At 47.5% G+C, this 24624-nt stretch overlaps 7 protein-coding genes across 7 annotated transcripts; 4 read left to right on the forward strand and 3 right to left on the reverse strand.

The window, feature by feature from the left end:
• Positions 1–190: 190 nt before the first annotated feature.
• Positions 191–2857, reverse strand: BP5553_04514 (Uncharacterized protein; the record flags this gene model as incomplete). The annotated part of the gene is made up of 3 exons (XM_032013137.1): positions 191–609; positions 661–1894; positions 1958–2857. 3 exons carry the CDS (start codon positions 2855–2857, stop codon positions 191–193), a joined length of 2553 nt encoding a protein of 850 aa, XP_031869737.1.
• A 600-nt stretch (positions 2858–3457) lies between these two features.
• On the forward strand, positions 3458–4263 carry BP5553_04515 (uncharacterized protein; the record flags this gene model as incomplete). The annotated part of the gene is made up of 5 exons (XM_032013138.1): positions 3458–3559; positions 3602–3725; positions 3793–3936; positions 3987–4079; positions 4133–4263. The coding sequence occupies 5 exons, from the start codon at positions 3458–3460 to the stop codon at positions 4261–4263; spliced, it is 594 nt and encodes a 197-aa protein (XP_031869738.1).
• A 665-nt stretch (positions 4264–4928) lies between these two features.
• BP5553_04516 (uncharacterized protein) lies at positions 4929–5553 on the forward strand (the record flags this gene model as incomplete). The annotated part of the gene is made up of 4 exons (XM_032013139.1): positions 4929–5085; positions 5155–5253; positions 5303–5389; positions 5438–5553. 4 exons carry the CDS (start codon positions 4929–4931, stop codon positions 5551–5553), a joined length of 459 nt encoding a protein of 152 aa, XP_031869739.1.
• A 984-nt stretch (positions 5554–6537) lies between these two features.
• On the forward strand, positions 6538–8895 carry BP5553_04517 (putative potassium channel; the record flags this gene model as incomplete). Its single annotated transcript, XM_032013140.1, has 4 exons — positions 6538–6650; positions 6799–6957; positions 7017–7136; positions 7188–8895. 4 exons carry the CDS (start codon positions 6538–6540, stop codon positions 8893–8895), a joined length of 2100 nt encoding a protein of 699 aa, XP_031869740.1.
• Positions 8896–9104: 209 nt separating this feature from the next.
• On the reverse strand, positions 9105–14337 carry BP5553_04518 (uncharacterized protein; the record flags this gene model as incomplete). Its single annotated transcript, XM_032013141.1, has 5 exons — positions 9105–11571; positions 11627–11785; positions 11993–12858; positions 12909–14036; positions 14086–14337. The coding sequence occupies 5 exons, from the start codon at positions 14335–14337 to the stop codon at positions 9105–9107; spliced, it is 4872 nt and encodes a 1623-aa protein (XP_031869741.1).
• A 244-nt stretch (positions 14338–14581) lies between these two features.
• BP5553_04519 (putative tRNA cytidine(32)) lies at positions 14582–15829 on the forward strand (the record flags this gene model as incomplete). The annotated part of the gene is made up of 1 exon (XM_032013142.1): positions 14582–15829. One exon carries the CDS (start codon positions 14582–14584, stop codon positions 15827–15829), a length of 1248 nt encoding a protein of 415 aa, XP_031869742.1.
• A 354-nt stretch (positions 15830–16183) lies between these two features.
• Positions 16184–17247, reverse strand: BP5553_04520 (Mitochondrial carrier; the record flags this gene model as incomplete). The annotated part of the gene is made up of 2 exons (XM_032013143.1): positions 16184–16232; positions 16292–17247. 2 exons carry the CDS (start codon positions 17245–17247, stop codon positions 16184–16186), a joined length of 1005 nt encoding a protein of 334 aa, XP_031869743.1.
• Between the last annotated feature and the right edge of the window lie 7377 nt (positions 17248–24624).

Raw genomic sequence — 24624 nt, forward strand, 5'->3', positions numbered from 1 at the left:
AGACATGCTATAAATCCATCACGGTTTTTAAGAAAGCATTGAACTTTGAGAGGGAGCTTTGATGGCGCTTGCCAAATAAGGAGGGGGCCAAAGACTTGGTTATCACGGCGCTAGGTGAGGCATCACGGCAGGAGCAATCTCCTTTCGATTATATGTTACTCCTATAGTCCTTGGAGCAATATAAAAGTGTTCACTCATGGAAAAATCCACCACCGCCCTCATCAGACAGGAAGCCTCCCTCACTCTCATCATCATCACCACGGTCAACATAACCCTTGTCATCTTCCTCATCAACATCATCATCGATATCTTCGGACGGTTGAGCCTCTTCATCATCCCCTGCATAAGCATCAACACGCTTCTTGATCCTTAATCCGAAGAGAAACCGCTTCCACATTCTAAATATAGCAAGAATGCGCATGCGCTCTTGCTCACGAGCTCGCTCATCCCTAAATCCCTCTATCACAGCCTCAACGGCCTCATGGTACTCAGCGGCGACCACTACGCCTTTCAATACAGCTGTTCCATGGCGACCGCGGAATTCGAACCCCGTGAGAGCGTCAGCATAATCGACACCCAAAAGTCGAGCTGCGCGAGCTGCTTCTTCGACTATGATATGTCAGTAGGGATAGAGGTTGATACCAGTCGCGTGAGACTTACGAGGTATGTGGACACCTCCCTTGGGGACCATGCTTGGGACATATACATCGATATTCCCAAATGAATTTTTTGGTACTCGACCGTTGACTACAGGCGGTGCCGCGTATATCTCTGTTTGATCCTCAGTGAAGAGGTTTGTGCCAGGGCGTTCCTCGACATCACCACCCATATCATCTTCGTCTGGTCTTCGTTTTGCAGCAACAACTTTCACAGGCTGTTCCCCCATCTTGATGTCCCTTCCAAGACGGTACCAGGCATCTGCACTACGAGCTATCTTAACATCGCGCCTTCTGTATACATTTTCCAGTTTTCGTCTTCCAGGTGTGCCCGAGTCCCGCCCGGCAGCCACTTTTCCACTCTCACGTGTGGCTACTAGGATCTCATTCTTTTTGAGATGTCGCTCCAAAGCATACACCGGGTGATCCTTGAAATCCGCGATATTCTTAGGCATTGGTTCTCTCGTCTCGATTGCTGTCAATTCAATGTCCTCTATTTGATCTAGGTCACTTGTCCAGTCTCGAGAATAGGCTCTCATAGTTTTACTCCACCACTTTTTGCCCGCAGGGGTTGGTTCGATACGATTCTTCCTTGTTTTGGCGTTGAAAGCTTTGGCGTATCGTCTCGTAACATCTCGAGCGTTGCCTGCCTCTTCGAACGCTATCACATAAGACATCATATTTTCACGATCTGCTGCCGGAGGTTCCAAAGAACGAGGTTTGGCAATGGCTTCCGTGACTAGAGGATCGACCGGAAACCACTTTTGATGCGCTTCGTCCAGAACCTCTACCCAAAATACTGGGTATGGTGATTCTTGAATGGTTTGGGGTTTTGGCTTGGGCGGAAGTCGAACTGGAGCACTTATATCAGGCATATTATAATCTGCAGCATTTGGATGGCCAAGCCGGCGTCGTGGTGAAAATGGCAAGCCTAGAGCACTGGGCCCATTCTTGCCGAACGGCGAATCCTCGTCTTGGATGTCTACGACATCACCTTCATCGCTGATTTCGGGGCTAGCAGGTTTGGTTGGTGGTACGGAACTTGGAGGCATTGGAGGGCCTCCCGAATTAAAGGACAGTGGTTGAAGTGAGCATATGAGTCGAACATCAAGACCTGCGCTGCGAAGTAATGCACAATATAGCTGAGCTCCTAAATCTCTGGAGCCTTTAAATGTCTTAGCAGCAGCCCGGAAGTCCAATTTCTCTAGGACGAGATCCGCAGGGCCAGCTAATTTATACTATATAGCTGTGAGAACTTATGATTCATAGGAGATGCTGTAGTGCATATCAAAAGTACTTACATTTTGGAGATCCTTCTCATCATCTGCCCAGAGTGCTCTTCGCATGCCTCTGGCTGTAATAGAAAATTTGGACTTCCATATCTTCACAGTTTGCTCCAGGCCCCTCTTCAGCGATTCTGTTCTTCCGAATTGCGACAGATCAGATTTAGGTCTAAGCAACGACAATACTTTCTTATTCAATAGGGGTCTGAGCAAGCTCTGAACTTCAGAGTCATTGCACCAATCATTTCTCGTGGAAACGTGCGACAATAAACAAAGAATATGCATTCTATGGATCTCTAGCCGCGTAACCTTCTCAGCCTTCGAAACTAGCCTCCGCCGGGGGGCACTTCTTGATGGTTGAGGGGTCATTATAGTATTGAGCGTCAATTCAAGATCACCGCTAGGTTGATCTTGGGGTAGATTTTCGAAATCCACTCCATCCCAATCAAAATCATTGTCGTCCGATTCTTCATCCAGATCCCTATATGCGGTCTGCTGTTCCTTCGCAGGAGTGTTCGCCTCGCCGATATCAAACCCTTCGAGATCGCCTGTGTCCAGAACATCCTCGAACTGGATATCATCATCATCCTCGTCGGAAACTTGCTTGTCAGGTAGCTTCGAGCTACTTGCTATTCCAGGAGCGCCTCGAGGACCGACCCTTCTCTTTTTCAACGGCCTCTCTGGCACTTCAAACTGCGCTGGGAGTGCCTCGTCTAGCATGTCTCGATACACTTCAGGAACTGCGTTGTTTGCAGGGGCTTTCCCCTTTCCCTTTCCCCTCCCCCCAGTTGTAGCTTTCCTAGCTGTCATGGCTGCTGAAGAGTCACCGGCGCGCCCAACACCGCCTCCTATCTCCTCAATATCATTATGCGACTCGTTTACTATCTTCGGCGGTCGTCCTCTTCGTTTTGGCAGCATGATGGTGTGTCATTGTTGCCTGGTGGACGATTCAAGCTCGACGAAGGTGTAGGAGTAGGGTGTGGTTGAGCGAATTGTTATCTCACATGGCTGGGGGTTAAGTATGATTGCATGCCTATAAATGGGTTGGTCCTGGCTCCGTCCGCTCGTGGGGGTTCAGTTCAGTTCACAGAGTGCAATGGGGAGAGTTGAACATGTCTCAGGAACAAGCACCAGTGACACATCTTGCTTAGCTAATAGTGGCGCTGTTGAGCTTCACTACTCGAGCACCTAGCAGCAACTCCAACCAGTTACAGCGCTTCATCTACCTCTAGAGCGTTCGCTCTAGAGAACTACCTCTGGATATAGGCAACATATCTAGTGTGGCGGTGCTATTTCCTGGTACTTTTTCATCTTTTTGCCAGCGGATACTACGTATTAAAAGAGTATTTGGCAAGCTAGGTACCTAGGTTGCACTGGTCTAAACACAGACAGGGTACTTCCAAAGTACTGGATACCTACTTTATCCATGCATACAGTACAACTCTTCCACCTCCAACTACTTCGTATACCCATATATCCACCCCTGTCTCGACATCTACATCTCCCGTGACAACAAAGATGTTTGGCAGAGGCCTTCGGCGCATCTCGCCAGGCTTGTCTGCCTGTTATAAAGGCCCTCGAACTATTGCTGGGTCGCGCCAGAGGTTTTCGATTGCACCCGTTCACTCCAGTTTCCCGGCATCCTTGCTCCGATTGAACTAGGGAAAGCGCTCTAGCCTCTACGACCCCATCAGACAGCCAGAGAAAGACGATGATGTCTATGGCGATGGCCTTAACGTTGCTAAGGATGGCTTGATCTATTGTCCCCCCTCGGAGCCCGTTGATTGTTTGTGGCGATCTTTCCGTTACTCTAGGAAGTATAGGAAGTCGGACGGCTAATTATCTGTGCGCAGATCCGAATGGCGCTTGTTTTATGCCAAATACGTTCACGATGCAGGAGCATATTAGGGAGTTTGTAGACCAGGTCCAAGATTGTAATGAAGCCGCCGATGGCGCCTCAGGTCTTCGAGTTCCCTACATCATTCGTGTGCGGAGAGGTCTGCGATCCACGGTGCACTACTCGAGATTCTGCGCTAATATCATTTAGGCACGACTATTCCAAGCGGGCTTAAACTCCAGTATCAGCCCCAATATTTTGCTCCCTTCCACCTCGGACCTGCTTATCCAATGTCATTAGATTGTATGGTCCTTACTCGAAAGGTGAGCAGCTTGAGACTGACTGTTTTACTGTAGATCTCAATCAGATTCTCGATCGCTTTTACACTTCACATGGGGAAATGGTGGCAGCCACGGAGTGGTTAGCGAGCAATGAATATCATAATGCATTTGTCGAGGGCGACGCTGAAAAATGGATGGCCGAGTAGGTGGGACAAGGTTCGTTGATATTTAGAATTTGAAAGGGTAGGGTACACCTGAGACGTTTCTCAGAAACTACTTACTGTCCTCCAGAAACCCTGCGGTTCTCCAATACCTCTGTAATCATAAATTCATAATTCAAATGTAACTGGTCCAACTTTAAGTCTTCCGATGACGACGCCTACCAAAGTTACGAAATGTATTCCGTGATTAAATTCAAACTATCGAAAAGTTTCACCACGGCTAATCTTACCTAGTTGTTGCATGTTTCGTGTGGGGAGCTACTCGCAGGGCGTACAACACGATGTAAGAGCAAGCTGGCACTGTAAACGGAGAAAGCCCTGGGCGCCTGAGGCGTAGAAGTGCTGCACGAACCCGATGGGATGGTTCACGAGTTACATAAGTGTATCCCCGTTGGATAACTGAAAAATCAAAGTCACTTACTAATGTACCTAGGTACCTTAGGTAGGTTCGACCAAAGACTTACGAGAAGACCGTAGCTGGAAGAGCAACAACATTTCTTCACCTCCAAGCCACCACAACCACAATCCTCGTTTGTCTCGGGGTTCTTCATCCTCGGTCGCTACTTCTAATGTCACTCGCCCTATTTTAAATCCATCCATCGATCAATCGTTCCTCAGTGATTGGGCAGTCTCAAATATATATGTCAACCATGATCAACACATTCAGGACCATTCCAAAAGCCCTGTTCCGCTTGAGCTATGGTCGCGAGATCAACCTTCGTCCGTGGTCACTACAAAGACAGACCAGTTTTGACGTTCGACCTGATAGCCAGGGTTTGGTTCGACCCAAGGCCTTGACCCAGCGACGTACGACGGTAAGAAATTAGCTGAGTTCCGTGGCCATATCAAAATACTAAAGTCTAACGTCAATACCAGCGCCGAATGGAGCCTCAATGCGCCCGAATACCACCATCCAACAAAACCTGCTGAAAAGGATGAAAGGCCAAAATGTAGTTGTGTACTCTGTTGCTGAAGGTATATTCCACAACTCTCCACTAGAATGGGCAATGCTAATTCTGGTTAGGTGTTGTTTTACCTAATGACCTCATTATTGTACATGAGAGAGGCGATCACTATTCCTTACAAGCAACCGTGCCTATGTCCGTTGAACGTATGATGATCCTACCTGCAGTCCTAACTTCTACTAATATGTTGTCAGAATTGAGTGCCAAGATCACTACCTTTCTCCAAAGGAGTTCTACTGTTTTGACCAAGGAGCAATTTATACACTACTATCCTCAGGCCACGGACACTTCTGATAAGGGAAAGGTCTAAATCCACCGCAACAGCCCCCCCTAAGTAAGTGGGTTTAGGACACCAAATACTGGTGCGTGTAAGGTTACTAGCCATCTTAGTAGTACCGAAGATGACGTTGTGACGCTGAGGGGGTATTAGGGTAAATGTCTTAGCAGAGCTGAAGCATTGCAAAGAATCGTCCTACAAGCAATGGGATAGCAAGGCCTATATCTAGGCCTGATGAAGGTCCATTGGCTCGTTATCGTGTGTCTTCCTATTTGTACTTGCCTTATTTCGGATTTTGGGTTTACGTTGTGAACTGCTTTGATTTCACGAGTTGAAATTTTGGGCCTTTTGGCTTACTGGTGCGCAGGGTATTGATTGGATTGTTTGGACTACTTGGCCCGATAAACTCATGTACCGTTTTCCTACCAGAAAAGCCTCCCTGGTGCGTTTCAATCCGTTTTCTCTTATTAATTCCACTCATCTCACTAGATTATGACTTAGCCTTGAATATATAATCTCAGCTTTCAAGGGAACGAATCCCCGTTGTTGTTTGCGACGCGACCTGCACCACTGACGTCACCAGCTCCCAGATACATTTCAAGCTCATAACCCTTGCGAGCATATACCATACGAAGGATACTACTGTATGTGCAGGATTGTATAAGTATCCACATAGCGCTAGTATGGGGCTCCCTACGGAGTATTGTGCACCATGTCTTATGAATCTAGGGGTCCCCTTGCTAGTACTACCTCTATACAATATTTCATCATGATACCTCTATACCGATCCTCAGAAATCTTTTAATCAAAACAACTTGATTTCCACCCAAAATAGGAATATGTGCAAATACTTTCTAAAGCATGATTGAATCTATCGACCGCTTGGTACCCCTGAAACCCAAAGACCAGCCCAAGTAATAGTCGGTTAATGCTGAAGCTTAAACGGAGTCAAGCTCAGCGTGACGATAGTCTAGGTGCTCCTTTCTAGCCTTGGGATTGAGCCAAAAGCCCTTCGCAATGAACGACCCGGGACTCGATGGGCCAATTTCTAAGGAAGCAGAAGACCTCGAGGATCGACAGCACAATGAACAAGATTCCGCTGAGGAGGAGGAGGCATATCTTACTCCAAGGTATGGTTTTGCGCGACATCCCAAAGCCTTTTCTTGCTAGCTTGATCTGCAACAAGCACGGTCGAACTTGTACTAGTTATCAGCCATAGTTGTAACTTACGAGAACCTTAGTTTCTAGGAACTTTGGCTAACAGTGCATTTGTTATAGCCGATGGTGGTTTGCAAGCACCGCGTTCCCATTGATCGCAGGCACTTTTGGACCAATGGCCTCCACCTTCTCAATATGTTCCCTGGTGGTACATTGGCGAGCCTATATTCCACCCGGTGCAACAGAGGATGATGGCATAGACATAAATGATCCGAAATGGTACGTTTGTTCTCATTAATTCTCTACGTTTTAACCTGTTAAACTAAGCTGCAGCTCAGGTTAACTGGCATCAATGCAGCGCAGCTCGTGATAGCTCTCATATCCAACCTTTGCCTTCTGTTAAATATGGCGAGGAGAATATCATTCTCCGTCGCTCAGCCAATTACAATCATAGGATGGTAGGCCTCCATCTTCCATTGTAAGCATGTGCCGTTCTGATAATAGCTTAGGTATCTCTCATCAGCTGCCTTAATTGGCCTATGTGCTACCGCTAGTGGCCCTCTAATCCCTGAGCCTCGAGGAGAAGTCGTTTTTACTCAAGCATTCTATTATGCTATAATTGCCGCGATTCTCTACTTTTTGGTTGCAAGTTTGATGGTTGCCAATGTATGGGGTGCCTACCGTGGCCATTTTGAGAGGGACTTCCAGTTAACTATAAGCCAACGGACATTGATGCTGCAAACTATCAGTTTCTTTGTCTATCTCCTCACCGGTTCTGCTGTATTCTCGCATGTAGAAGGATGGAGATATCTCGATACAGTATATTGGTCCGATTACACGTTACTCACAATTGGGATAGGCAATATTGCTCCGTCCACTCACATCGGAAGGTGTCTCTTGTTTCCATATGGAATTGGTGGGGTTATTATCCTTGGTCTGGTGATTGGGTCTATCCGCTCACTTGTACTTGAACGAGGAAAGGTCAAACTAGGCGCCCGCATGGTCGAAAAAGAACGAAGACGCTTCCTCGAAATAATAGAAAAGAAGGGCAAACCTGTCCTACAGCCCATAACGGATGAGAAACCCTCAATGTCTCAAGTCTCTACCAACCAACAGAATCATCAATCGAAAGAGCTCACGGAGCGCGAGCGTCGGCAACAAGAATTTGAACTCATGCGCAAAATCCAGGACACTGCCCACTGGAAGCGCCGTTGGACATCCCTCGTTATCTCGTTAACAACCTGGTTGATCCTCTGGTTCGCAGGTGCCGCGGTCTTTCAAGCCTCCGAAAAAGATCAAGATTGGACCTACTTCAAGTCACTTTACTTCTCCTACGTGTCTCTGTTGACCATCGGCTACGGCGACATATACTTAGAATCTAACTCCGGCAAAGCCTTCTTTGTTTTCTGGTCTTTACTTGCAATCCCCTCCCTCACGATCCTCATTAGTAACATGGGCGACACAATCGTCAAAGGGATCCGGGACCTGACGCTCTGGATTGGAAATTTTACCGTCCTACCAGGCGAAGAAGGCGTCATAACTACGCTCAAGAGATCTGCCAACAACGTCACTGGAGGACGTATATTCGACGAAGCAAACGGCCCCAAAGAGACGCCTCCCGGTATTCTAGGTGAAACCAGACGAGGTAGCGATGCCAACTCTGAAGAGAACCACCGCAGGAAAAACGCTCCCGAGTCTGCAGCGCAACGGGCTGAGGCGGGAAACGCCCGACAAGAAACAGCTCGAGCGCAAAGGAGGGGAGAAAAGCAGGACAAATTGCCAGATAATAAACATGAGTACCATTGTCTACTAATCTCGGAAATTTCGCAGGTTATGAAACATATGAATAGCAGCCCGCCAAGGAAATATACGTTTGATGAGTGGGCGTGGTATTTGAAAGTGCTGGGCGAGGATGAGGAGAGCGCTGAGACGCATCGGAGGGCCATGGTGACACCAGGGCCGCCTAGTGAAGGTCCGAAAAATGCGACGCAGGGGAAAATGGGCGTGGGTATGGAAGCTATAAAAGCGCAGGATGGCGAGGAGGGAAAGGTAGAGTGGAGCTGGGTTGGGTATAGGAGTCCGCTGATGGGGCATAAAGAGGAGCCGGAATGGGTTCTAGAGAGGTTGACTAGGAGGTTGGAGAGGGAGCTGGAAAGTGTAAAGAGGGATGAGTTGGAAAGGAAGGGAAGGGAACGTGAGAATGAAGATAACAACTGATCATGATATAGTTAGATAGGTACAGCTCGTCATAGGAGCAAAATTGGTAGCGATATCCAGCATGGGCATAGCTTCATTCAAATTTCAAACCCAAAACCCCTTCATATCTAGTTCCCGAGTACTAGACAGGAATGTACCATGGCGCCAAACCCATGCACCTTATCTCTTTTCCTTCCCAATTACGCAAATCGCTTAAAAATTCGACGTACTCAAAACTCTTCGTCTTCGTCCTCAGCTTCAGAATCTAGCACAAACCCCGGCGGAGCCGGCACACTCTCGGACAACAAACTCTCAGGCAACATCTGACTCTTGGTCAAAAGCTGGCTAGAATTCATCGAGAAAGGCACTAGTGATTCAGGGCCTTCATAGTCCCTCACGTCTGACTCCCGTTTTGGGGCAGGGAGTTTGCTGGAGGGCACGGGGCGAGTTGGGGATTCCCATATTATTTCTGTGACGGAGTGCTGCCTTGGCGTTGGGGGCTGAGTTAAGTCAACGGTTGTTGCTTGGGAGGGCCGTAGTACATTAGACTGATTAGAGTGAGGCTGGGGATGGTTGGGGGGACTGGAGGGCGCTGTCTCTGGAATGTGCGGTGAGCCCTCAGGTGAGGCAGGATATGATGGTTGGTGGGATGACGGTACTGATTCTAGCACTGCTGGGTGTTGTGTATACTGCCGTATGGTACTGAGCAGTTGTTCCTCAGCCTCCTGCGTATCAGTCAACGATGACGATGGCCCTTCTTGTTGAGGTGGTTCGTTTTCCTCCGATGCTGGACTGAATAGAGGCGGCTTAAGGTTCGCCATCAATTGCCCAAGAACGGCAGGCCGAACGTGTTTGAATTTGGCGGGTGCGGCTTGAAGCCATTCATTTTCCACAAGCTTCGCCAGCGGAAGTGGGTCTGCTAGCTCATACAGTTTAAGTATTTCATATGCGTACCATTGCCCACGGGTTTTTGCGTTGAATTGGACGTTTCCTTTACCAGTTTCACTGCCAATCTCGCCAGGACGTTTGGCAGCACCGATGGAAGCCATGTATTTTAGAGCTGATATTGGTGCGGTTTCGTAGATCCATATTCGTGAAACTGGGGCTGGGATTTGCCAGTTTCGTGTTATATGGTCTTTGGTCCTGCTGAGGATGTCTGCAACTTGTTGAGGGGGGACTGAGATAAATATATCTGATTCTATCGTCCTAGGGGCCATAGAATGTACATATTGGGTTGAAAGGCGTTGGCTTTCCATTTGGGTCCGGTATTCTGTTATGTCACTTGCTGGTTCTTCATCTCTTCCTTCGTTCAACTCCACGCGTTGGCTTCGTAATTGTTGGGTCCGGTCTTCAGTTTTGGAACTTGTGGGCCCCTCATCCACTCCAGTAGACTCCAGGCACCCATTCTCTATTATGTGGTTGCGACCCTCCGGTATGTCATTTGCCGGCTCCTCATATTCTTGTATGGCCTCCAAATTGAGAAAGTTTGGTGTCCGGTCAAGCAATCCTTCAGCTTGGAGCTGTGTATCTAAGCCAATCTCACCATATTGTGTTTCTGGTTCAATCTTCGTGATATTTAAATCAGGATTACCGAACCCATCTCCCGCAGGCTGCGTCTCCTGTTCTCCCACACACGAGTTCCCCTGCTCTTCATCACTTTCAGCATCTGAATCAGGAATTTCTATTGGCATTGCCTGCCACAATAATTTCCGGGACGGCGAAACTCGATTATATTCCTTCTTAACGGACGGCGAAGTCACGACCACCTCCTCATCATCTTCGGGTATAGCAAATCTAACGCTCTTCGCAGGGCTCGATCTTTTCGGAGATGAAAACGCACGGGGGTGCTCGCTGACATCTGGTGAGGTTTCAAAGGTATCTTGGATTTCAAGTGTGGGCAGTTTCCGAGGACTGGGTTGGCGTTTTCTGGTCGCATTGAAAGGTATTGGGATGTTGGGAGACTTTTCTGCCAGCGGAAAGCGCCTTACAGAGGCTCGCAAATGTGTAGATGTTGGTGTGGCTGGAGATTGAGAAGCGGGAATTTCGCGGTATATATTCCGACTAGGGGTCTGAGGACGAAGCATGTCACCACTAGTACTTTGATTCTTCTTGGTGGGGGAGGCTCCTTTGGTGGATTTGGAGATCTTAGGTGGTTTTCTCGCTGGTTTGGGGGATTGTGAAGAGTATGGGCCGCTATAAATTCCCACATCTAGATCCTCTTCTGGCTGTTCTTCTGGAGCGGAACAACTCCAGTCGACGATTTGGGTTATGGTTTGCGTATGATATTGGGGAATGGCGTTGGGTATTCCACCCGTAGACTTTCGACTCTTCTTCTTCGGTTTTCTTGACGCGGAAGGTTCATCACCCATAGTTCTCCTCCTTTTCCTCCTTGATTCCGCTTCGGCGAGGGGTTCGTCACCAATGGTTTTCGTCCGGTGCTTCCTGGCTTTCTCTAACACTACCTCATCCACATCCAATCCCACGCTCTCCTCCTCCTCCTCCTCCTCGAATGAGGGTGTCATTTGAACGAAATCCATTTGTGTGAGCGTATTATCTGCTTTCGGAATCCGAGGGCCTATAGTTTTGCCATACGACCTGACGCGCTTCTTCTGAACTGGAAGCTTGCTCTGCTGAAGAGGGGTGCTAGATTTGTAGACACGGTTTGCCGGCGCGCTTGCTCTAGTTTTTGGCGGCATTCTGGCAATTCAGATTGTTTAAGTCCCGCCTGGGAACTGTTCAATGTGCTACTTACAGATTGCTCCCGTCGCGTCTTGATGTGGAAGACGCGTCCAAGCTGCCTCGGCTATTGTAAGATGGAACAAAGTTGTTCCACCCCACCCCCTTTTCTAGAAACGACTCTATTTTCTTCATCAACTGACGATAGGTCCCATTAGGGTACGCATCATCACTTCTCGTTAGATTTAGTAATAAGGTATTCTAAGTGCATCCTTAAAACCCACCGACTGGTCTTTTGCCAAGGGATCCACTTGAAGCCTAACGATAAAACACATTCAAGGCACACAACTTCCCTATTATATCAAAATCCAAAGTGTAGTTATGCCAAGTATAAATGTGCATATTCGTCATCAAGAATATCATTTATCTTATATCACCTTACGAATCCATACCAATCCCATCAACCTTCCCTAGGAAATCCCCCTTTGCTCCCTTCAACAGCTCATTGACATCCACCGTCCCCGCCGTCAAATACCTCTCACTAACTCCAACATTGACTCGTTGCGCCAAAAGACTCTTCAATTCACCTCTCAAAGCTCCCACCTCGCCCTTTGTAAGTCCTCTCGCCTCCTTTTCCTTCAACTTCCTTCCAGTCCCCCGACCCTTACGGCCCCCACCAGCAGCCGCAAATTCTTCGCTGTCATAATCGACACCCAGCTCTTCGGCAGCAGTCTTGATCCAATCATCGTCATGCCCCTTCCTCTCCTTGGCCAGAGCACTATCTGCAATTTTCTTAGCCAGGGTAACCCTCGGCTTTAACCTTTCAACGACTTTGCGATCGGGGTCCAAAGATCTCATATAGTACTTCGACTTGTTCCCAGTCCCAGCAATCGCGTTCTGAGCATGAACCTTCGCAACAAGTCTACGTGTTCCAACAACTTCCTCAGGCGCGCAAAGCAGAATACTTGATCCCGAAGCGGCCGCACGAGCTGTTCGCCCTGAGCGATGCACGTACATATCAGCAGAGCGTGGTAGATGGTAATGAATTACTAGTTGTACGCCTCCAATATCGAGACCTCGGGCAGCAACATCGGTGGCGACGAGTATTGACCCCGGAGACTTTGGAGAGGAGAAGCGTTCAATTGACCGTAGTCGGGCCTTCTGTATCATCTGAGAATGTAAAGCGTAGACTGGGAGATTGAGGTTTTGTAGCAGAGGAGTGAGACGCCTAACTGAATGGATTGAGTTGGTGAAGATCAAAGTACGTTGGTTTGGGTGATATAGAAGCAGCGAATAGAGATACAGATCCTGTAATATATTAGATATTGGGCGGCGACGTAATGATTGATTTCACATACCTTTTCGGTGCCAGCACATTCAACCATTCCCTCTGTCAAACGCTCTGCCATCTGAGAAACAGGGTTGACATCCACGAACTTCGGTTTATCTTCTCGGAAATTAAGCTTCTTCAGAAGATATTCCATTGAATCTTTCTCATCCATAAGTCCATGCTTTCCCTTCCCAGCCAGCTTTTGCTGCAAGCCCTGATGAAAGGTTGCGGAGAACACCAAAGTTTGCCGAGTCGGGGGGACCGCTTCATCACCCTCAGCTGCGCCCTGTTGCCTGTCCAAGGCACCGAGAATTTCTTCCGCTTCCTTGAAATGGCCTTCAGTTAAGAGCCGATCAGCTTCGTCAACGACCAAGAACTTGATCTTTTTGAGCGATTCCGATAACGCAATATCTGCGCTCATCACCTCCCACAGGCGCCCCGGCGTGCCAATTATAATATCGGCCTTCGCAAGTTGACGTTGCTGCTTTTGAAGGGACAGGCCTCCAGTAACGGTAGCCACGTAAGGATAATTCGAGAGCCCGCTGGATAGAACCTTGATATGTTCAGATAGCTGATGCGCCAGTTCTCGGGTCGGGGATAGGATCAGTGCAGTGGGAGGACGGGGGTCCTTTTCGTGCTCTTCCTCCAGCTCGCCGTAGGTCTCAAGCCAGCTTTCCAATATGGGTATCCCAAAAGCCAATGTCTTTCCAGACCCAGTCGCTGCTTTTCCAACTACATCATGCCCTGCAAGGATCTCTGCTATTGCTGCTGATTGAATAGGCGTTGGCTTTGCGAAGCCCAGCTTTGACAGTGAGGCGAGCGTTGCGGAGGAGATATCCAATTCAGACCATGCTGACATATCTATCCCCTCTTCTTCATCTTGTTCCAGCAACTTGAACGCATTCATCTGGAGCGGATTCGGTCCTTCCTTGTCCTCTACTTCGGACTCCACCTCCTCTAAGTCTTCTTTCTTGGCTTTCTTGCCCTTCTTCTCCTTCTTCTCCTTCTTTTCCTTTGCCTTCTTTTTCTCGTTCTTCTCTTTACCCGATTTCTTCAAACCATTCGACTCCTTATCCGCAGCCAATGGCTCAACAGGATCATCGCCAAACCCTTCAAAAACATCGTCATGATCGACCGTTTGTGTATTCGCAGATACCTAGAAATGGTAAGCTAGGCTGTATAAATAAAAATCAACAGCTACTTACAAATTTGAGCTGAGTTCCTTCACGAATAACCTCCACACCTTCTACCTCTTCAAGCCCATAAAACCCCTCTGCATCATCAAACATATCCGGCAATTTAACTTCGTTCCACGGCAGCGAATCGACGACGACCGGTTTCTTCTCCACGGCTGGAACATCTTTCTTCGCAAGCTCGATCTTCTGCCGTTTCTGGGGTTTTTGATATCCCTTCACCGTCGCTATCGGGGCGCAACGTTTGGCCGCTGATGAAGCCATTTCGAATATCCGCAGATGTCCCTGGAAAAATTCTACAATATCGAGGTGTATATAAAAACCAAGGTGTTTGTTTTGGGTCCCTGGAACTTTTTTCTCGAGTTGTATCTCTTAGCGTCCAATCAGCCCCGCACTAGCGAACGCCCACATTTCAGCCTTGCAATAATTTTACCACCACCACTTTTCACGACACCGCATATTTCGAATGGGCGGCGCAGGAGCACTTTTAAGGGTTTATTAACAAATTATGGGCAAATCCTCAAAGGATAAGCGGGATGCTTATTACAGGCTTGCTAAAGAGCAAGGTTGGAGGGCGCGCAGCGCATTCAAGCTTCTTCAATTGGATGAAGGTAACGTACACCCCATTCCCAACCACTCTCGCTCTCAATGGACCTATACTGACGATATAATTCCAGAATTCGACCTTTTCAAAGACGTCACCCGCGTGGTCGATCTCTGCGCAGCGCCGGGAAGCTGGAGCCAGGTTCTATCCCGGGTGCTGATCAAGGGCGAAAAATTCGGTCGGAGGGCATGGGAAGATAAAGATGCGAAAATACTGCAGATGCTACGCGGGATAATAAAACCGCAATCTGCAGCGGAGAGCGAAGAATTTAGTGGAGGGGAGGAATTGAGGCCGAGGAAAGACGTCAAGATCGTCGCTATCGATCTCCAGCCCATGAGTCCCCTTGAGGGAATCATAACCCTCAAAGCCGATATCACGCACCCTGCAACCGTTCCTCTGCTCCTCCGCGCCCTCGACCCGACGTACGACTCGTTGTCCGATTCCCAGCATGCCTCCCATCCCGTTGACCTGGTGCTTTCGGACGGCGCGCCGGACGTTACGGGTTTGCACGATCTAGACATCTACGTGCAATCGCAACTCCTCTTCGCAGCGCTAAACCTCGCCCTCTGCGTTCTCCGCCCCGGCGGGAAATTCGTCGCGAAGATATTCCGCGGTCGGAATGTAGACTTGCTATATGCACAGCTGAGCATCTTCTTCGAAGAGGTCGTGGTTGCGAAACCGAGGTCTAGTAGGGCGAGTAGTGTCGAGGCATTTATCGTCTGCTTGAATTTCCAGCCTCCAGAGGGCTTTAGGCCTAGTCTCCAGGACCCGATGGGGGTTGGTGATAAGCTGGAGAAGATGGTTATGACAAAGGTCGAGCAAGAGCCTATTGTTGCGTCGACGGTGTTGCAGGATCCGGTAACAGGGACTTGGTCAACTACGCAGACGAGACCTGCGCTAAGGGGTAAAGGTGGCATTGTGGAGCTCACGCTTCCAGATGATGATGCAGATATGAGGAAGGATACCAAATGGATTGCTCCGTTTTTGGCGTGTGGTGATCTTTCGGCGTTCGATGCGGATGCTTCATATCACCTACCCAAGGATCGGATAACTCTTGATCCCGTGCAGCCTCCCACTGCGCCCCCATACAAGCGGGCTTTGGAGATGAGGAAAGCTGCGGGGGGAGGCTATGGAAAGACTAGCCTTGCTTGAGGTAATGGCATAAATGCTTTATTTGATCATAGCGATGGAGTTGGCACGCATAGACATTGGGGCAAGGCAGACGATTCGAGGAAATTTCTCTCGGTGCAGCTCAACGATCATATTTATGAGAAGCAAGAAAGCGCTATGGCGCTCGAGTGAACTACAACGGGGATTAATCACGGAATGCCAATCGACTGTGCATGACTGTGTACCCGCTCTCAAATACATGCAAAAAAAAGGGAATGGTCTTTCGACTATGCCTCAAAACTCCTACTCCTTTCCCGATTGTTATGTGGATCCATTCTCGATTGGTCTAAAGACATGAGATATAATCCCTCCTCGATCGAGCTCGGAATCTATATATCACTTCGTAACGAAGCCAAGGTAGTCCGCAACGATTAACGTTACCATCCTATACCGGCTTTATTAGGATTGCATTTTCCAATGGCTCTTGAATGAGGGTGTACTTACGCATGTGGAGCGATTCTCACATAGTATGTGCCAAATCCCCTATAAAACCTCAACAAACCCTCCTGTTTTGCAACCTTCTTAAAACAGTCGACCATGCTCTTATAAGGCAAAGTGCCGTCCGGCGCCCGCTGCTGCTTCTGCAGCCTCGTCTTCACAAAATCAAATGGCAAACTGAAGAAACTCGCAAAGAACCCAGCAACAGCGCTGGCAGCTAGGGTCCGCGACCTAGGAGTCAATGGTGTGTCTTTTAACCTCTGCTTCGCCTCTGAGAAGAAGGCCAGTTGCCCGAAGTTCAGCGCCATTGCTCGCACGACCGTGGGCGCCGCACCAGCCCAAAGAGCTGTTATGCCTTCAGATTTCGCAATGCTCCTCAGGGCGTGGATAACGGATGTGTAATTCTTCCTTTCGGCGATGGGTTTCAGGCCGTCGGATTGCATGCGGATGAGCGCCAGATCCGCGGGGTTGCCAATCATGGCTGCGAGGCCACCGGCTGATAAGCCTGCACCTGCTCGCTCTGCAAAGCCAATCTGGTTACCGTTCCCCTTTGCTCGGGTGGTAAGTGTATTCATGAAGGTGTCAAAGAACCCGAGTCGGGCCGTTGTGTATACCGCTTGCCGTAGTAGGCCCGCTGAAAGGCCGGTATATAAATCCATGACTTTGCCTGCAGCTATGATCTCTCTAGCTACGGATAAAGGCGTCGGTTTTGGGCCTGTCCTGGCGCCCTCGCCGGCAAGTTGCAATCGCACTTTGATCATGTCGATTGGTTGGATCACTGTCGTTGCCACCATGCCCCCTGCGCCGCCGTTTATGAATGGGAGAGCGGCACGCATGAAGGGCGTGTGAAGGAAGTCTTGTTTGGCCGCCATTGTGTCTAGTTCTGCTAGAGCTTTCGTTGCTTCGGAGGTTTTATTGCGCGCGGCTTCGGCAGCTTGTTTAATAGAATTGGTAGTGGACATAGTACAGAGCGGAGGGGTTCAATGAGATGAGGTGCGTGGTGGTAGATGATGGTAAGATCGAGCACCTTGAAGGCTAGAGATCGGGGAAAGAACGGACGTTCGTTAGCCTTGCTCTTCTCAGCACGCAAAATGGTGGTCGAGGAAGCATAGGACCAAGACAAGACAAGATGGAGAATGGAGATATGGAAGGAATACGAAATGACGGATTCTCTTGACTTTTTGATGAAGCCAAATAAAATGCGGGGCCCATCGGAGCCCAATTGAGGCCGATACAATGCGCCCTGGAAGACCCGAGCGGCATGGAGCGGGCGCTATTGTTGGATAACGACGATAGTGAGACCGAGAACTACCACGGCTGTCTTGTTCCTTTTTCCGCCATCGGACAGACGCGATCGTTGAAAATCGGAAATTTCGGAAAATCGAGGGAGGCAGAGCAGAGCAGAGCACACAAAAGAAATTGCGATTGCGATTGCGATTGCGATTGAAATTGAAATTGACACGGATGTGATCGCGCATGGGGGATGATGACGCACGACGAGCTCAGAGCCGCGCTACCAAAGACAAAGGATTAGGTCGGTCGAGCACTCACCTTGCAGGTATTGGTACTGGTATTCGGACTTGTACTAGCACTCGCAGTCGCAGTCGCCGGTTCGTAGCTGCCGAGGAACCCGCCGATGGAAGAAATCAAATTGTGTTTGGTGAAGAACAAATGGCAAGCTGCCTCTTACTCTGTAACTGGAGTTGTTGAAGCTGGAGCTGGCGTTAGAGCTGGCGTTCGGTTGTTTGAGCGCGACGAATGCGGGCGGGGCGGGTGCTTCGGCGAATCACGATGCGTACAAGTAAGCAGTCACCTGTGTCTTCTCACTTCAGTACGTATCGATGGGGCAGCGTGTCTCATACAGTAAGGCTGGAGTCGCGGTGGATGAAGATGATGGGATGAGATGAGGAGGATGAAGAAGATGAAGATGGTGAAGGGAGGTTGAGGAAGGAAAAAGAGGTGGAAAATAAATAAGGGACGGGGATGGAGGGGGCGCGAGAGAGACGGAGAGGGGAAAGGAGCAGCAGCAGCAGCTGGAAGAGGGATATGTGTGTGTGCGGTTATGTGGTTCATGTGCTTCCTGTGGTTGCACTGTGGTTGTGTCGCAGACCCTCATATAACCCGGATGCCTTATGTGATGATGGTGCCCGGCTCGGGGCTCCTGTTGGCTGCGGGAGCGTGGGAGGGCGTGGAGATTTGTGTATCTGTTGTGGTGGTGGTTTGTGTTGTGTTGTGGTGGTGTGGTGATGCGGGGTTGTGCCTGCTGGATTGGATTGGGTTGGGTTTGATTGCTTCCAGGCACGCGACAAGGAACGGCAATTGATGCGCTGGAGATGTACTGGAGATGTACTGTCTTGTATCGTCTTGTATGGAGATGGACATGGACATGGAAATAGACATGGGCCTCGAGATGGATGGGAGCAGCTGGTTATGGCTTCGATGATGGATATCTCCGTCATAGCTACATCGTACATCGATGCATTCATCAATCATCATCACCATCACCAGCCCTCGAGGTGAAACAAGAGACCCCTCCTCGTATAAGCAAGTATATGGGTACCTATGTACCTTACGTAGTACCGTCACCCCGTCGTTTTCCCAACAACAATCCAATCTATCTCTATCCATAGGTACTTACCTATATATATATGCCTGTGCCCACCGTGACATTCATTACGGAGTATTATTGAAGCCGTCCAGGAACAGGCCCAGGCACAGGAACAGGAATCTTGAGTATGCTCCTCCATAAGAATACCTCCCCCCGACGTCATCTCTAGAGGTTCTCCGTAAGTCCCTCTGGGTACTTGTACCTAGTACCCAGCACCTAGTACCAGTGCAAGTACCAGCGTCGGTACCCAGTACCAGTCCCAGTACCAAGCCTTATCGTGGTGCTGCGCCAATGCGGGGTACTGTACACACTACCGATTACAGACTAAGCGATAAGAAGGTTGCACTGATAAAGTACGTAGTGTGTACGTAGTATGTACGGAGTGCGTGGTATGCCATGATGCGAAGCAGTACTTCCTACAGTACTGAGTATTGAGTAACAGTACTGAGTATTGAGTACCTTACGTTATATCGCTGTACTTTCATCCTTCTGCCTTCCTTCTCCCATCTCCCATCTCCCATCTCCACAATGAAACCTCTTGGGCATCCTTCCTGCTTTGGTATTGCCACCCAGCCAACCCAGATCCGGGGCATCGACGTCATCATCTATGATCACCACCACAAAAGCAATCTTTCCACGAGAGCCTCTGATATAATCCTAGGCCTTCTTTTTCACAGCTTCCGGATCTTGCGCGACTACTACTTCAAGCACGAGGAATAGATTATTCGGCTCGAATGCTAACGATGAATCAAGTTCGAATTCAAGTGTTCTCCCGTCGTAGGCTAAAGATAAAGCTGTGTTCGTAACCACCAGTCAGCCCTTTATCAAGAGAAGTAAATATAGCGCGACTGACTTGACGATCCCGTCTCAAGAACTCGATCCTTTTGCCACGAAGGACTGTCGTTCCTTTATTAGTGCGCAATTCTAACTCCGAACTAGTTTAGCTATTCTTATTCTGGAAGTTGGAGACGTACGAAGAGAGCGCATCGCACCGCAGAGCCCTTAGAAGAGTATCTGGCCGAGGAGCGACTGTGGTTCTGGGATAGCTATCGCCGATAGCTACTCTTAGACGTTTCGATGATAGCGGCCGGCGCGCGTATATAGATTCGTTGTCAACAATGCCTAATAGCGGCCTAAACTCGCGTTTCCGCTTGCGATTGTCGTACAGGCCAATCTTACAATTGATATTATTACAAGAATTGTTGCTGTTGATATCGTCAACTTTCTGTCGCGTCGATATGCCTCAAAGCTACAAGAAGCTGTTGTGCTGTGTTATATGATGAAGAGAAGCGTGTCGTGTCGCCCTAGTAAAGATCATAGTTCACTTAAATTACTATTTTGGTTTGGCAAAAAGTATACGACTCATCACTAGCTTGATCATCGGAATATCGTAAGCTTGAAGGAATAGATGGAGCTTATAACTGCTGCGTATTTACTCGACCAAGCACAGGCCTTTTCAGCTATTACATACGCAATGATGATAGAGCACACTAGTTCATACCTTTCGTTTGTACAAGACTATATCGATTTCGGCGTGCCTTGGGAACTCTTTTGTAAGTAATATAGAATTCATACAGAAATTTTCTGTTAATACAAATAAAAGTTTTACTCGAAGCAAAACGCGACTCAATACACAAGCAACTGAGCTCCATTCTATCAGTAAAGTATGAATTCGAACATTACACGTACAGTTTTCAAAGTAGATCTGCCTACAGTTATATGGGTCAGCTTAGTAGGAAAGGATTACTCTCGTCTCAATACCTTGGTCATAAGACAGCTCTAAATTATATCAAGAAAGCTGAACAATTAGGCCCCTCAAGTGTAGTTGAAGACAGCACAACATGCGAAAACGATCGTTAGTATAAGCTAACATACTCTCGGGAGTCGATATTGAAGAACTTACAAGGATTAAAAGATAGCAAAGGCCTTTGCTTCCACTATATATCTGGAGGAAGCCGAGTTTATAGTGAAAAGCCATGTAGTACTGAGCATTAGCTATTGAGCTTCTCCTTATTCACTAATATCACCGTTAGTAGTTTCTCTAATATCATATCGTGGAATGTAGTATAGGATTCGGAGTAGTCATCACGTTCTTGATCAAGTTTCTTTTCGGTGATGAAGGAAAATATATCAAAGATGCTCAACTTGTCGAAGGGTAAGCTGAAGAACTCCGCCAGCTCTCGCAATACAAGCAAGATTTTGCAGTCCTCTACAATATTGGCAGTTAGAATATTGTAGACTTGATACTAGGGCAGCTGTGTCAATGCTACGATAATGCCGCCCTGAACTACTAGCCCCGCGAGATAGTAAGCAAATTCGATCTCGTTTTCCAATATCGCCTATCCGCGAGATCGCATAGATTGAGAAAGCTGTCGAATTCTTTCGCTGTAGTTGGACGGACGAAGAGTTCGAATTGCTAGGATCTTCGTTGATGTCCCTTAATCTGTGGTCAACCAGTATCCCAAGAACAAACATCTTTGATTCACTCTATGTCAGAGAAGTTAGTTCAATAAGCTTTATCAAGTAGGAGTACGTTTTTCCGATGGGTAAGTATAAGCTGTACTAATAGGGCGTTGACAGCTTTGGTTTTACGCGCAGCGGTTGTGCACAACGACGCCACCATCCTCGCATAGCTGTCGTTCACTGGAGTCGATGTAATTATCAGCCGTGATTCAACCTCCATTCTTAGTGATAGCACCACCGCAGTGCTTTAGAGACTATAAAGATGTTTCTTAGTTGAAAGGAAATATGCGGCTCAATTACGTTCCGGCCTCAAGCAGAGGCCACCTGTTCGTTTGACGATACAGTTCCAGCGTCCACGAAATGCCTTGCTCGAAAGCAACTTCCTTGACAGTAACGCCTCCCCACAATAGCGCGGCATATGTTCTAGCAATTTGTTACCTATCGAGGTACGACCGACCCGCTTCCACGAGAAGCACATCTTTCGTTGCCCTATACCACACAAGCTTGCTGAAGCCAAGTACCCTGGCACAGTGGATGAAAAGTTGAGCTCTGAGGTAGGAACGTATACGTGGATACAACACCAATGCCTCGTATTCGCATTCCACACTTGCACGGCTTCGGCTTCTCTGACTACCGCCAAGTATACTACTATACTTACCGCTTGATGGCTTCCGTGCTAACTATACTGCTGGTGTATAGTTTGCCTATGAGCAACAAAAACCTTTCTACATCCGCCTTTGGCGCATATTCTAACGCCGTCTCCCCAATCTCCTTCGCCTTATACCGCCTACCCAACGAGCCAACAACTTTCTACTACATATATAATACTTGAGTATATCAGTCCTAATATAGGCCAGATACTCTCCAGCACGTGGGAGAGGCACAAGAATGACCCATTCTGCAGGCAGAAGCTCTTCCGAGGTATAGCTCGCTAGATGCTTTCCTTGACCAATATCCCTCAGCCTCGAATTGGCTCATTCTAATTCTATATTGACGGAACGATAATATTGACAAACTAACCGCTGCCTTGCTTCATTATCATCTTAGAAAATGACGGTACGATGAGAACGATAGAGAGGAATGAAACGTATACTTATACTGAGCTGTCTATATATAGGACTTTAGCGACGACACCTACTATACTCCGTGCGATCGAGAAAAGTTGGCGGGTTACTACCGATCTGTGTCTACTACCTCGGGCGGCCCTTGGTTTTAGTTCCCGGAAATATCCTAACAAGCAAGTCTAGGACTACAGCTCTAAAAGATGATAATAGCAAAGTAATGAAGGGCAGGGGCACACTGAAGCAAATGGAACTGTATAAAGCGCCACGATGCCTGCAAGTAGAACGAATACTAGACGCGACATCGGCTCCGACTATCTTACATATAACTTAGGTTAGTACTCCAAGACTCTGCTTTACGTGTAGATCCAACAAAGCTTAGCTCAAATCCTAGGATACTTTAAAGTATTTAGCAATAGTAAGGACATGTATATATCGTATCCAACTATCTTAGTATACTACAACCAAATTAAATATCGAACTACCAACGTCTTATAGTTAGCTATAAAGAGAGCAGAAAAGCACTTGTCTTAATTTTGACTTTCAAGGTTTTGAAACAGATTATCAAAGATATATATATTCTGGACTTTATTCTACTCCCGCTTATTTCTAGATCGATTATCGACAATCCTAAATAACAGTAGACGATATTATTATTAATAAAATCTACTCGCTAGGATATTATCTTGAGAGCGCTGATTTATCGAGTCTCGAAAACTTTCGCTCTACTAAGTTTAACTATAGACTTAATTAGATCGACTATATTAAAGCAAATAGTATTAGAGACTATTTATTTTTGCTATAGCTAGTATTCTGCGGAAATTAGTCTACGGGGAAGAGTTCTATTCTAGAAGGAATTACTAAAATTCTATTTCTATACTAAGATAACGTCTATACGAAGTTTGCGACCGAGATTATTCTACGTTATAACCTAGAAGTTAGTCGAATCACTATAACTGTGATACTTCATATGTCTCGCAGTGAAACCGGCAAAGAATACTTCCGCGTTTATCGCCGAGAGCTCTAAGGTTTTCTCAAACTACCGGATATTATATCAGAAGTTACTTCGTTAATATATATACGTGGACATGATAGTATAGTCGATGGACTTGTTTTCGTAGCCGATGTCCTTCGAATCGAGGTTGTTGGCGATATAGGATTATACTTTACAGTCGTTGACTTACTAGGCATAATCGCCGTTCTAAGCGACGAACAGACCGAGGAGGACTTGCAACTAGTGGTAACTCTAGTTGATAATTATCTCGAAAGCTCTCGGACGATTATTCTCGCTGTTATACAGGCAAACAATGATATTGCTAATCAAGGGATCATCTAGCGGGCACGGAAATTCGATCGACTTAGTCGAAGAACTGTCGGAATTATTACTAAAGTAGATCTTATCAACAAAGGTGCCAAAGGTCAGATTACTTTCTTAGCTAAGAATCAAGATACTACTAAATTGAAACTTAGTTACTTTCTTCTCAAGAATCCAACTCTTATATAGCTTGATTTGGGGATCTCCTTGAGCGAGAGATATCAATCGTAAACATGCTCTAGCTTGATTAGCTGTATCAAATGGCAAGAGACTAGGGTTTAATTTACAGGGACTATAGAATTATGAACTAGACGTGACTTGAGGGGGGTAAGCTGTAACCTTAGCGCCCCCTATTATGAAAGTCGTAGGACTTTCTTCCGAGGTAGCACCGTCTGTCAGATTGTGTCAACGGCTACTATCACGGTCACTGTGCCTTGAAACCGAAGTAAAGGCAAAGGAAGGAAAGTGTATATATATAACTGCTACTTCTCTGCACATTCTCTTTTTCTACAACACAAACATCACATCCTATTTTTCAATAACACAAATATCACATTCTCTTTATCTACTATATTTACAAACAAACTTCAACCTCTAAAATGAAGTCTTTTGCGACTATAGTGCTACTCGGTATGTTGAGTATCGTTTATGCAGTACCACTAAATGCGCCACGGGTTGCGTGTTGTTCCCGGGAGAACCCTATTTTTTGCCAAGCCCCCGGAACCAAAGGTTGCCCACCACCATCATCACGTACGTACTTGACCTCCCCTTGAGGCAGCTGATAGCAGTCCTACTAATAGTTTAACAGCACCCGCTTGCCCACGTACGCATTAAGCTTAACTCCACTTAAGGCGGCTAATGGTAGTCCCTACTAACAGTGTACTAGTTAATT

This window comes from Venustampulla echinocandica (genome assembly GCF_003357145.1).
Source record: "Venustampulla echinocandica strain BP 5553 chromosome Unknown scaffold_2, whole genome shotgun sequence".
Lineage (NCBI taxonomy): Eukaryota > Fungi > Ascomycota > Leotiomycetes > Helotiales > Pleuroascaceae > Venustampulla > Venustampulla echinocandica.